Source organism: Anolis carolinensis, unplaced genomic scaffold (genome assembly GCF_035594765.1).
Source record: "Anolis carolinensis isolate JA03-04 unplaced genomic scaffold, rAnoCar3.1.pri scaffold_7, whole genome shotgun sequence".
Lineage (NCBI taxonomy): Eukaryota > Metazoa > Chordata > Lepidosauria > Squamata > Dactyloidae > Anolis > Anolis carolinensis.
Window position 1 is genome coordinate 8,734,561 of NW_026943818.1, and position 14,514 is coordinate 8,749,074.

Genomic DNA, 14,514 nt, shown 5'->3' on the forward strand with positions numbered 1-14,514 from the left:
AATTGTTTTTATCCAATTGCTGCCAGTTAGAAGACTAAACTCCGCCCACTTGGTCTCCTAACAACCCAATCAGCCCAGGGACAGGCAGAGTTAGGCCTCACTTAGGCCTCTTTGCCTATAAAATACAGATTATCAGATTTGAACTGGATTATATGGAAGTATAGACTCAAGACCCTTCCACACAGCTATATAACCCATTTATAATCTCATATTATCTGCATTATCTTCACTCCACACTGCCATAGAATCCACTTCAGTGTGCATTTTATCCAGCTGTGTACAAGGGGCCTCATATAATCCAGTTCTAAGCACATAATATAAGATTATAAATATACAGTAGAGTCTCAATTATTCAACATAAACAGGCCAGTGGAACATCAAAAGCATGCAAATGAGAGTAGATGAATAGGTACTGTTCCGGCGGGAAGGTAACGGCGCTCCATGCAGCCATGTTACATGACCTTGGAGGAATCTATGGACAAAGCCGGCTCTTCGGCTTAGAAATGGAGATGAGCACCAACCCCCAGAGTCAGACACGACTGAACTTAACATCAGGAGAAAACGTTTACCCTTTACCTTAACTACCACCAATTCCTCAATACTTTATTTCCCATACCACCATACTTCGCCACAGCAACGCGTGGCTGGGAATAGCTAGTCGCTTCTAAACTGGTTTCTTTTTAATGGATCACACTGCTGATAACAACAAGAGAAAATATGCACAACTTCCAATTTAAGGTACTGGAAATTATATCAATGGGACATATGTGCCTATGTTCATAAGGGTTAGTGTACACATATCCATTGCTTCATAGAATCATAGAATCATAGAATCATAGAATAGTAGAGTTGGAAGAGACCTCGTGGGCCATCCAGTCCAACCCCCTGCTAAGAAGCAGGAAATCGCATTCAAAGCATTCAAAGTTTCCTGAGAAAATAAATGTTATGCATTATAAGGTAAAGGTTTTCCCCTGACATTAAGTCCAGTTGTGTCCAACTCTGGGGGTTGGTGCTCATCTCCATTTCTAAGCCGAAGAGCCGGTGTTGTCCATAGACACCTCCAAGGTCATGTGGCCACTGGCATGACTGCATGGAGCGCTGGAGCGGTACCTATTGATCTACTCACACTGGCATGTTTTTGAGGTTGGGAGATGCTGGGGCTAACAGCGGGTGCTCATTCCGCTTCCTGGATTCGAATCTGCGACCTTTTGGTCTGCAAGTTCAGCAGCTCAGTGCTTTCACACACTGCGCCATGGGGGACTCATGCATTATACTAGTTGTTAAATAGATTCGAGTAAACAGTTTACAGCAGGCTTGCACAACCTGTGTGTTATGAAGAACTTTTCGATAACTGTAAAGCATAGGTTCTTTTTATTGCAATTTTTCAGTAATTGGGTATCAGAACGTTTACACAAAGAACAACATTGGGTATACAGATTGTATGTAACTACATTGAATCCACAAACAACCTACAGTTACATTGGCTAACAAACATTACATTTTTACTCTGCATTCAGATTACACATACACATTCATTCATGCTCATGCATCCAAGTATTCCCATATCCTTTCTCCCTCCTTGGAGAAGTATCTACTTAGGCCAAACCCTGCTTTCCCGGCAGCCTGCCAACGCAGTGTTCCAAAACTTCCAAAATGCATCCTCTTTCTCTAAGAACAATGTCAAGGATCATATCTGTGTTTTCCCTACAGCAGAAACTGACTCCCTACAAAATGTATCATACTCCAAAATTGCACTCCTTTCTCTTCCCTTGACAAAAGGAGGCAAGCGCATTGCTGTCTGCCACACTTTTGGGATATTAGAAGGTCTCTTATATAGCAATATTTCTTGCTGATGTTGTTCCAAAGTTGTAAATGAATGTTAGATGTTTTTCCGGCATGAAACATCCTGGATTCCTAGTTCCTGGCAGATGTTGACTCTCCTTAACTGATGTTGGTAAACCTAAGGAGCCTTGTGTTGACATCCTTATTAACATAAACATTGCAAACATTTCCTTAACTTAAAAAGCCATTGTCTCTGATAATGTAAACACGTTTTTCCCCAAAAGTTAATCACTGCCACAGTTCTCATCAGAAACTTTTAATTACATTCAGACGAACTCTGAATGTATATTGTAGTCGTTTTTCTTAATTTGTGTATGTTATTATGCTTATATTTATTGTGATGTACTCTGATTGTTTTTTATGTGATTTTAATATGTTGTAAGCCGCTTTGGGTCCTGTGATGATATAAATAAAGATTTTTTATTATTATTATTATTATTATTATTATTATTATTATTATTATTATTATTAATTATAGTCCATGAATTCTTCAACTCCTTTTTACAGTTTTCCAGGCCTCATTCCATAGGATGGTATCTCAAGACCATATAGACCCCAACCATACCTCTTTCATATAATTCCATTCAAACCATACATCATACATTTCATGATATAAATAAAGATTTATTATTATTATTAATTATTAATTAATTATAGTCCATGAATTCTTCAACTCCTTTTAACAGTTTTCCAGGCCTCATTCCATAGGATGGTATCTCTAGACGATATAGACCCCAACCATACATCTTTCATACAATTCCATTCAAGCCATACACATCATACATTTCATGATATAAATAAAGATTTATATTAGTATTATTATTATTATTATTATTATTAATTATAGTCCATGAATTCTTCAACTCCTTTTTACAGTTTTCCAGGCCTCATTCCATAGGATGGTATCTCAAGACCATATAGACCCCAACCATACCTCTTTCATATAATTCCATTCAAACCATACATCATACATTTCATGATATAAATAAAGATTTATTATTATTATTAATTATTAATTAATTATAGTCCATGAATTCTTCAACTCCTTTTAACAGTTTTCCAGGCCTCATTCCATAGGATGGTATCTCTAGACGATATAGACCCCAACCATACATCTTTCATACAATTCCATTCAAGCCATACACATCATACATTTCATGATATAAATAAAGATTTATATTAGTATTATTATTATTATTATTATTATTATTATTATTATTATTATTATTATTATTATCAATAGTCCATGAATTCTTCAACTCCTTTTAACAGTTTTCCAGGCCTCATTCCATAGGATAATAATAATAATATAATAATAAAACTTTATTTATACCCCGCCACCATCTCACCAACGGGGACTCGGGGCGGTTTACATGGGGTCATGCCCAAAACAATACAATGTAAACAGAATATAAAAGAACAGCACATCACAATACAATAAGCAATACAATGAATAATAATATCCATTACAAAGTAAAACAAGGAGACAATGAAAACAAGGGCAGACCACATGAACATTAAGTTAAAACTCGGGGTGAGAAAGACATAAAAATAAAAACCACAGCGAACAGGGTCATAAGGGAGTGGGGTATTCTGGAGGATAGATATTAGAGGGAGCAACGGAAAAGAAATATAAAATGGTTACTCTCCAAAAGCGCAGCGAAAGAGCCATGTTTTCAAGTCTTTCTTGAAGGCTGCTAGTGTGGGGGCTTGCCTAATCTCCGCGGGCAGAGAATTCCACAATCGGAGGGCCACAGCAGAAAAGGCCCTCTCCCTTGTTCCCACAAGGCGGGTCTGGGATATCGGGAGTGGGGACAGGAGAGCTTCCCCTGATGAGTGAAGGGATCGTGTAGGCTTGTGGTAGGAGATACGGTCACGAAGGTAGGTGGGTTTTAAACCGTTTAGGGCTTTATATGTGATGGTATACACCTTGAATTGGGACCGGAAGATAAAAGGCAGCCAGTGGAGCTCCTTGAACAAGGGAGTGGATCTCTCTCTGTAACTCGCCCCCGTAATTAACCTGGCAGCCGAGCGTTGGACCAATTGTAGTTTCCGGGCCGTCTTCAAGGGAAGCCCCACGTAGAGCACATTACAGTAGTCCAGTCTAGAGGTAACTAAGGCATGCACCACCATGGTCAAGTCAGACTTCACGAGGTATGGTCACAGTTGGCGCACAAGCTTGAGTTGTGCAAAGGCCCTCCCGGCCACCGCCGACACCTGAGCCTCAAGCGTCAGCGCTGAGTCCAGGAGGACCCCCAAACTGCGGACCTGTGATTTCAGGGGAAGTGCGACCCCGTCCAGCACAGGTTGCCACCCAATACCCCGATCAGACGTGCGACTGACCAGGAGGGCCTCTGTCTTGTCAGGATTGATCCTCAGTTTGTTCCTCCTCATCCAGTCCGCCACAGCGGCCAGGCACTGGTTCTGCATCCGAGGGGCTTCCTTGGAGTCAGATGGAAACGAGTAGTGGATTTGCGTGTCATCTGCGTAGAGATGGCAACACCCTCCAAAACTCCGGATGACCTCTCCCAGCGGTTTCATGTAGATGTTGAATAGCATGGGGGATAAGATAGACCCCTGCGGAACCCCATAGGTCAAAGGCCAGGGGTCCGAGCAGGTATCCCCCAGCTTCACCATCTGGGTGCGACCCTCCAGGAAGGACCGGAGCCACTGCAGAACCGTGCCACCAAGCCCCATCCCGGAGAGCCTCCCCAGAAGGATACCATGGTCGATGTTATCGAAAGCCGCTGAGATGTCCAAGAGAACCAGCAGGGTCACACTCCCCCTGTCCAGCTCCCTGCAGAGGTCATCCATCAAGGCGACCAAAGCTGTCTCGGTACTGTGCCCAGGCCTGAAGCCAAATTGCGAGCGGTCCAGAAAATCAGTGTCATCGAGGAACTCCTGGAGCTGCGTGGCAACCACCTGCTCCAGAACCTTGCCCAGAAACGGGAGGTTGGAAATTGGTCTGTAGTTGTTACATACAGATGGGTCTAAGGAGGTCTTTTTTAGTAATGGTTTTACTACCGCCTGCTTAAAGCAGGATGGAACTGACCCCTGACCCAAGGAGGCATTTATAATAGCCACAAACCAATCCAACAACCCATCTTTGGCCAGCTTAACCAGCCAAGAAGGACAAGGATCCAGAGTGCAAGTGGTCGCCCTCACAGACCCAAGAATCCCCTCCACGTCATCAGGAAGAACAAGCCGGAAAGAATCCCACAAGATCAGACAGACAGGTACCTCAGTTACCTCCGCTGGAACTACAATTAAGCTGGAGTCACGGCGTATCTGAGCAACTTTGCCTGCAAAATGGTGCGCGAAATCGCTGCACTGAGTTGCCAAGTCATCAGGAAGCCCCTGGGTCTCGGGAGGCCGCAGGAGCTCCCCAACAACTCGGATGGTATGTCTAGATGATATAGACCCCAACCATACATCTTTCATACAATTCCATTCAAACCATACATCATACATTTCATGACAGGTAGCCCTGCAGGTGTTTGGGCCTCCAACTCCTGGAAGCCTTAGCCAGCTTGCCCAATGGTTAGGAATTCTGGGAGCTGAAGTCCAAAACACACAGGATGTTCAGGCCTGGTTTACAGGAACATTAAAGGAACTCCACTTGCTATAACGATGGTTATAATAAAACAGAAGCAAAGGAGAGTTACCTCTGGAGTGGCGGAGGTCACTGTCACGTTGGCCATGAGGCCATTCCTTTTATACATAATCTCCTTAGGATGCAGGAAACGTCAGCTCAGCCACCAGCGGTGACACAATAACGGAGAACTGCTGCAAATGTAAACACAATTTATGAGAATCTGATCTAAGGGTGGTCGCAAGCGTGAAGCCCATTTAAAAAAGGTGAAGAAAATAATTTGCAATGCGTAACAGGCGCCCTTTTGCCAGAATTCCATGCTCTCATACTTTACGGCCAATACATTTTGGAAATATAGCCATACTGACCTATAAAACCAAACACAGCTTGAGTCCTAAATAATTTAAAGGCCACCTGCTTTTCCTTTTCCATTACAGTCCCCAAGATGGATTGAGCAAGTTCTTTTACCTTTATTTATTTGCTTCTCAAATCAGAAGGCTTGGCAGAGAGACCCATTCCATCACTACAAACTCCCCATCATTGGTTCAGAATGGTTACAATATTCAGCTAGAATATTGGCTCACATTAAGTTGGTATGGCGGTATTTAATGTACTGTATATACTCAAGTATAAGCCTAGTTTTTCAGCCCTTTTTTAAAGACTTATACTCGGGTGAGGGTCCTGGTTGGTTTATATTTGGGTCAGCTTATACTCGAGAATATATGGTACATTTATTATTTTTCTCTATTATTATTGGTAATATTACATTTATTATTTTTATCTATTATTGTTGCTACTATTAAATTTATTTTACCCTATTTTTATTATTAATAATAATACATTTATTATTTCACTCTGATCTTATTATTATTATTATTATTATTATTTTATTATGACACAGCAAACAAGATAGATATGCTGGATTTCGTATCACAAAATCACAAGTCGAACACTTCCCAAGTGCCTAGGACTGTGTCAGTCTGGATTCGGAAGTCCCACAGTATCTTTGCGTGCTCATTTTCCAATACTTTCCAATACTTTTGCAGGTTTGTGATCCCACCAGTTCTTTGCTGCTGGGAGGTGGTACTTGAGGCATAAGTTCCAATGGATCATTTGGGCCACATGGTTGTGCCTCTGTTTGTAGTCTGTCTGTGCGATTTTCTTACAGCAGCTGAGGATATGATCAATGGTTTCGTCAGCTTCCTTGCACAGTCTGCATTTTGGGTCATCAGCTGATTTTTCGATCTTGGCCTGAATTGCCTTTGTCCTGATGTCTTGCTCCTGGGCTGCAAGGATCAGGCCTTCTGTCTCCTTCTTCAGGGTCCCATTCGTGAGCCAGAGCCAGCTCTTCTCCCCGCAGGTGCCACCTTGACGTGATGGGGGGGCTTAACAGTCACAGAAGCGGCAGAAATATACAATGCCAGAAAACCGCACAATTATTATTATTATTATTGTTATTATTATTATTATTATTATTATTATTATTATTATTATTATTATTATTATTTTACTCTATTACTACATGTATTATTTTCCTGTATTATTATTATTATTATTATTATTATCAACACAACGACGTTGTATGGCACAGCAAACAAGATAGATATGCTGGATTTCGTTTCGCAAAACCACAAGTCGAACACTTCCCAAGTGTCTAGGACTGTGTGATGTATTTTCTGATGATGTGTGCAGATCCCAGTAGGGTGGCCTTTTGCAGTTGGCAGATGGTGATTTTGTCAATGTCTATTGTTTCCAAATGCCGGCTGAGATCTTTTGGCACAGCATCCAGTGTGCCCATCACCACCGGGACCACCTGTACTGGTTTCTGCCAGAGTCTTTGAAGTTCAATCTTGAGGTCCTGATAGCGGCTGAGTTTTTCCTGTTGTTTTTCATCTATGCGACTGTCACCTGGGATGGCAACATCAATGATCCAAACCTTGTTCTTTTCCACAACTGTGATGTCTGGTGTGATTTTTGACTTCAATATTATTATTATTATTATTATTATTATTATTACATGTTTTAATTTACTCTATTATTATTAAAAGAATACATAAGCACATTTACATTGAAGAAGATGAGAATAATGATTTAATCAGAGTTGGACAATCTTGTCTTAAATTACAGTTTTATGTAAATATTCAAAAACCTACTGATGCTTCAATTAATGTAATTTTATTGTTTTTATTTCTGAAATTTACCACCCTTGGCTTATACTGGAATCAATGTTTTCCCAGTTTTTTTGTGGTAAGATTAGGTGCCTTGGCTTATATTCAGGTCGACTTATACTTGAGTATATACTGTACTTTTTTTTAGTTATTTCAGAGCATAGCTGCCTCTGAAGAAGGAAAACGTAAAAAAATACTGACTATACCTATATCATAATAAATGTTCACTCAACTCTCAGTGAAATCTCTAGGAGCCAATGAGAAATATTGTTTTCCAGGCTGTATGGCCATGTTCCAGAAGCATTCTCTGCTGACGTTTTGCCCACATCTATGGCAGGCATCCTCGGAGGTTGTGAGGTCTGTTGGAAACTAGGTTAAGTGGGGTTTATATATACCTGTGAAATAATGTCCAGGGTGGGAGAAAGAAGTCTTGTCTGTTTGAGGCAAGTGTGAATGTTGCAAATGAAAACCTTGATTAGCATTGAATAGCCTTTCAGCTTCAAAGGCTGGTTGCTTCCTGTCTGGGGGAATCCTTGGTTGGGAGGTGTTAGCTGGCTCTGATTGTTTCCAGTCTGGAATTCCCCTCTTTTCTGAGTGTTGTTCTTCGTTTACTGTCCAGGGCCAGCTAACACCTCCCAACCAAGGATCAGGGTAAGCAAAAAAAAACCAAGGAATGTCACATAAGGCGTGCATATATTTTCTTGGAACCTTGTTTTGATCACTGTAAACAGAGCCCAACCTTTGACATGGTTAGGAAACCCTCTTGTACTGACACAGCATCCCCTGCTTTCAGGCTCTGCAGATAAGAGGTTCATCATCAACGTCCATGTTGCAACAACAGTCTCCATCCTGTGAAATACCAGAAATATCTTTCACATTTGCTACAGCTGCTGCAACTCAGATGCCAAAAGCGTCTGTTCGTAAATCCATTTAGTCTAGCCACTGACAAAAATCAATGAATTTATGATGAGGAATTCATAAGAAAAAAGCAACCAAATATCCTCCCTCCATGAACATAAAGTATATTACAGTTCATAGCAGAAAATGTGGGTTTATTCAGCTGTGTGGAAGGGCCTCATATAGAAAGCCCTATATCCCAGGATCTGATCCCAGGTTTTCTGTTTATTCCAGATTATCTGTCAGTGCGGACTCATATAATCAAGTTTAAAAATAAAACCTGGGATCAGATCCTGTGTTATAGGGCCTGTCTAATGTTAGTCCTTGGATGTATGGCAGAACTGTCACCTATATTTCCAATGTTTACTGGAGAATTTAGGGTTCTGTCATCTTAACACTTCCCTTCATTTACCAATTCAGATATGTTTTCGAATACTGAGCTGTCAGTACTGGGTTTAATAGATATTTGTTTACTTTTAAACAAAACATGTATGAGAAAAAGCTTCTGTGTTAACAACATGTTGCATACTTTTATTTTGGGTACTGTTCTAATTTTATATTATGTCTAACTATACTATTGTCTCTATTTTATTTTTACTATGTTATTATGTATAATTATCTTATTATTTTGATCTACAGTAGAATCTCACTTATCCAACACTCGCTTATTCAATGTTCTGGATTATCCAATGCATTTTTGTAGTCAATGTTTTCAATATATCGTGATATTTTGGTGCTAAATTTGTAAATACAGTAATTACTACATAACATTACTGCGAATTGAACTACTTTTTCTGTCAAATTTGTTGTATAACATGATGTTTTGGTGCTGAATTTAACCTAAATTGAATCATAACCTAATTTGATGTTTAATAGGCTTTTCCTTAATGCCTCCTTATTATCCAACATATTCGCTTATCCAACATTCTGCTGGCCCGTTTATGTTGGATAAGTGAGACTCTACTGTATTTTTATTTTCTGGTGAAATGTATTAAGTATGTATTTTATTCTGCTTAATTATCCGAGCTTGGCTCCATGTTAGTCACCCCAAGTCCCTTTGCGGAGATGGAGGCAGGATACAAAAATAAAGTTGTTGTTGTTGTTGTTGTTATTGTTCTATTATCTGGGTGGAGAAGGACAGTCCACCTTACGGGGGAATGGGGTTGAAGGAGTTAAACCATTTACTCCTGTGTTCCTGTTATCTGCTTTGAACTGTATTATCTGGCACCGTAGACAATCCAGTTCCACCATAATGTGGATTATCTGCTCCAATAATCTGGATTATATGGCAGTATATGGCCATAAACATCTCATTGGACTGGCTACTGCTAATCTCCAAATCCTTGTTTACTTGAAAAGATAGGACTGAGAAGGACAAAAAGTCTATCCAGGACTTTAAACATATCTGTCATCAAGATGGAAGTAATGTCTTCATGGAGCTTTATCCTAAACACACTAAATAAGGAATTGACAACGATTAACACAGGTCAGTTCCCCGCGTTGCTCATTTTGTTGCAGAAAAAATTACTTTTTTATCAGGCAACCCTATATCTATCTATGTATGAGAAAGAAGCATAGAGAGTACAATTATCAGGGAGTAAAGGATCAAGCAAATTCTCTCTGAGGATGCCTGCCATAGATGTGGGTGATACGTCAGGAGAGAATGCTTCTGGAATATGGCCATATAGCCCGGAAAACACACAACAACCCTGTGATTTCGGCCATGAAAGCCTTTGACAACACAAATTCTCTCTGCATCCACCTCCCATTCAGATGCTGCCCAATTTTTTAAAAATTAGAAATAATTTTCTGATTTTTGTTTCTTACTTATTTTATGCCTCCTAAAAAATCACAAAAAGCCTAGTTGTGCAGTTTGAGACTTTGAAAATGCATATTGTCAGCATGGTTTTCTAAACATCCGGTGACCCTTCGTTCCTTTTAATTTGGCAATTGTCACAGGACAAGGAACCCAAGCGGACACAAACAATATGAAGCAACAACATGATTCAACGATTTCTTAGAACAAGAGTAACATCAAAATACTAAAGTGACCAGTAAATATTTAGCAATCAATCAAAAGCAGTTCGACTTTGCATTGAAATAAGGGGGCTCTGGAAAAAATTGTTATTAATACATAGATATAGGGTTGCCAGATGAAAAGGAAAACAAATATTTTTCCAGACTTTTGTTAGAATTGACAAAATTAAGAATTGCCAGACTTCCAAATCTAGCCAAGGATCATATCTTGTTCAGTAGTGCCACCTAGCGATCATCTAAAAGAAATGTTGGAGCTGAAATATTAGTTTTGCTGAAGTTTTTTTTTTTTTCATCTCAGGAGAGACTTGAGAAACTGCAAGTCACTTCTGGTATGAGAGAATTAGCCATCTGCAAGGACGTTGCCCAGGGGACATTGCCCTGATGTTTTGATGCTTTTGCCATCCTTGACTCTCTTCTACAAACCGCTCTGATTCCCTTGAGGAGATAGGGCAGTATATAAATAAAGTTTTATTACAGTAGAGTCTCACTTATCCAAGCTAAACGGGCCGGCAGAAGCTTGGATAAGCGAATATCTTGGATAATAAGAAAGGATTAAGGAAAAGCCTATTAAACATCAAATTAGGTTATGATTTTACAAATTAAGCACCAAAACTTCATGTTATACAACAAATTTGACAGAAAAAGTAGTTCAATACATTGTAATGTTATGTTGTAATTACTGTATTTACGAATTTAGCACCAAAATATCACAATGTATTGAAAACATTGACTACAAAAATGGCTTGGATTAGCCAGAGATAAGTGAGACTCTACTGTATTATTATTTATTTAAAACTTCTTTGCTTTGCTTCCAGTGATAAAACAGAAGCAGCTCAACTTACCCATAATATGGGGTTCTTTCCAGTTTTAAGTGCAGTCAAACACAAAGGAGTCATTGCAGCACATCTTTCAGTGTGGATGCTTCTGGAAAAAAAAGAATTAAAAACATTGGATTTTTCATTCAAAAAAATGGTTATTCACTGTAAATAGAGAACACACAATTCAAATATAAATCTTTCTTCAAGATAGCCAAAGGTGACATGGCAGACAGGAAAGGAGAACCACAACTTTATTTTTATGAATGCAACATATATACACAGGATTTTAGTGAGAAAGAAGGGAAATAGTATGGTTTTATATGCACTTTGGCTCACAAAATTTCCAAACGTTACTAAAGGTTTTGAAACAGAGGCTGGATGGCCATCTGTCAGGGGTGAAGACACCTGTCCTTGCACTTGGCTACTCTGCTACTGAGTACGCATGCTGAGTGTAGAGTACATCTCACCACGTTAAAACAGTGGATGTGGCCCTTAATGAGATATGCTGCATTGTCACAGGATGTCTATGCCCTACACCACTGGAGAAATTATACTGTTTAGCCGGTATTGCACCACCAGACATCCATAATGAAAGGACCAAGGCATTGACATCTCCAGCCCATCCTCTATTCAGATATCAGCCAGCATGCCAACACTTTAAATCAAGAAGCAGCTTCCTAAGATCCACAGAGATACTTGTGGGAAAACCTCAGCAAGCGAAAGTCCAAAAGTGGCAGGGGAAAACTTGGATCTGGCCGGGATTTCTGGGAGTTGTAGGCCAAAAACATCTGGGGACCCTAGGCTGAAAACCACTGACTTGCTACAATGCAACCTGAGCCCTGCTGCAAGCACCATGGAGGACCTTTTCGCAGCCAGCTTCTGCTCAAAGGACATTTAGTATAATACTAGCTGTGCCCGGCAACGCATTGCTGTGGTATTGTCTGGTGGTGTTGGTGAGAAATTGTTGAGGTAGTGGTGGTATTGAATGTGTGTTGTATGGTTGTCTTTATGTTTAGTATGCATTTGGTTGTTTGTGTACTGTGAAAGTGGTGACGATAGAGGGGGTCTATGTGCGGAGCTTAGCCCTCTAACTGACAGCAATTGGATAAAAACTATTATTCCTCTCCCTGTAATTAGGACTTTATTTTTCTTTTCTTTTTGTTGTATCAACCTAGAGCCGTGGATGATGGGTTGTGTTGTCAAATTTTGAGGTTGGGGGGCCTGTAGTTTTGTTGTTTTGTCCAGTGCCCTGATTCCATCACTCTCTTATATATATATATATATATATATATATATATATATATATATATAGTTTTAAACTTTGTGGTTTTTTATACATTATAACTGTATTCTCAATTTGCTTCTGATACGATAAATTAATATGGGTTGCTTGGATTGTGCTTTTCCTACACGCCAGCGGGTTGGATTGGATGGCCCATGTGGTCTCTTCCAACTCTATGATTCTAAGTGAAGGACTAAATCAAATTTCAACACCTGCCCATAGTATCCCAAAAACACTAAGATGAAAAAGCATGGAGAATTTGAATTTGTATATACCAGGCATTGGGCCAACTTGGGCCCTCCAGGTGTTTTGGACTTCAACTCCCACAATTCCTAACAGCCTACCGGCTGTTAGGAATTGTGGGAGTTGAAGTCCAAAACACCTGGAGGGCCCAAGTTGGCCCATGCCTAGTATATACTGATAATAAGATTGTAAACCTGTTAAGTGTTTATAAGCATTACAGTTTAATAACTGTATAAGAATTACAGTTTAACTTTTATGACTTTACACGTGTTCACCTTAATTAACCTGGAAAGTGGTACAGTAGAGTCTCACTTATCCAAGCTAAACGGGCCGGCAGAAGCTTGGATAAGCGAGTATCTTGGATAAGAAGGAGGGATTAAGGAAAAGCCTATTAAACATCAAATTAGGTTATGATTTTACAAATTAAGCACCAAAACATCATGTTATACAACAAATTTGACAGAAAAAGTAGTTCAATACACAGTAATGTTATGTTGTAATTACTGTATTTACGAATTTAGCACTAAAATATCACGACATATTGAAAACATTGACGACAAAAATGGCTTGGATTATCCAGAGGCTTGGATAAGCGAGGCTTGGATAAGTGAGACTCTACTGTACTATATTCCTAACAAAATATTACTAACTAAATTACTAGCAAAGCTCAAGCATACATAGGGATCTATGCATTATATTTATTGATTCATATTTATATTTATTTCTCTATTCCATTTTTTCAAAAAATATAATGGAGCAGAAGCAGAGGCGCATGAAAGAGCAATAATAATAATGATAATACTTTATTTTTCTATCCCACTAACATTTGGCCAAGCCAAAAACAGAAACAAAATATAACAAGTTAAAACCAATATCAATAACTAAGAAACAATGATCACAACAATCAAATAAAATAAACAATTAAAACATAGCATACAATAAAACACATAGTGACTATACAAAATGAGGTACTGTATATACTCGAGTATAAGACGAGTTTTTCAGCCCTGCTTTAGGGCTGAAAAAGCACCTCTCGACTTATACTCGGGTGAGGGTCCTGTTCGGCTTATATTCAGGTTGGTTTATACTCGAGTATATACAGTATATACATTTATTTTTTCCCCTATTATTGTTATTATTACATTTATTATTTTACTCTATTATAATTATTACATGTATTCTTCTACTCTATCATTAGTTACTATTACATTTATTATTTTACTCTATTATTATATTTATTATTTTACTCTTATTATAGTTACTATATCATTTATTATTTTACTCTATTATTATTATTACATTTAATATTTAACACTTTATTATTATAGGAAGGATACGTAAGCACATTTACATTGAAGACAGTTAGAATAATGATTTAATCAGAGTTGGACAGTCTTATTTTAAATTATAGTTTTATGTAAATATTCAAAAACATTTCACCTACTGATACCTGAATTAATGTACTGTATATACTCAAGTATAAGCCTAGTTTTTCAGCCCTTTTTTAAGACTGAAAAAGCCCCCCTCGGCTTATACTCGGGTGAGGGTCCAGGTTGGCTTATATTTGGGTCAGCTTATACCCGAGAATATATGGTACATTTATTATTTTTCTCTATTATTGTTGCTACTATTACA

At 38.9% G+C, this 14,514-nt stretch overlaps 1 protein-coding gene across 7 annotated transcripts in view; it reads right to left on the bottom strand.

Moving 5' to 3' along the window:
* Positions 1-14,514, bottom strand: part of ralgps1 (Ral GEF with PH domain and SH3 binding motif 1) — a 199,914-nt gene that overhangs the window by 167,251 nt on the left and 18,149 nt on the right. For 4 of the 7 annotated variants that reach the window (XM_062960604.1, XM_008120838.3, XM_003227590.4 and 1 more), the window contains exons 2-3: positions 11,379-11,460; positions 5,508-5,628 (exon numbers count right to left, since the gene is read on the bottom strand). In XM_062960604.1, coding sequence (XP_062816674.1) covers positions 5,508-5,564 — 57 coding nt within the window. In that variant the 5' untranslated portion in view covers positions 5,565-5,628; positions 11,379-11,460. The remainder of the gene's footprint in view (positions 1-5,507; positions 5,629-11,378; positions 11,461-14,514) is intronic. The other 3 variants (XM_062960603.1, XM_062960602.1, XM_008120835.3) reach the window with 3 other exon arrangements.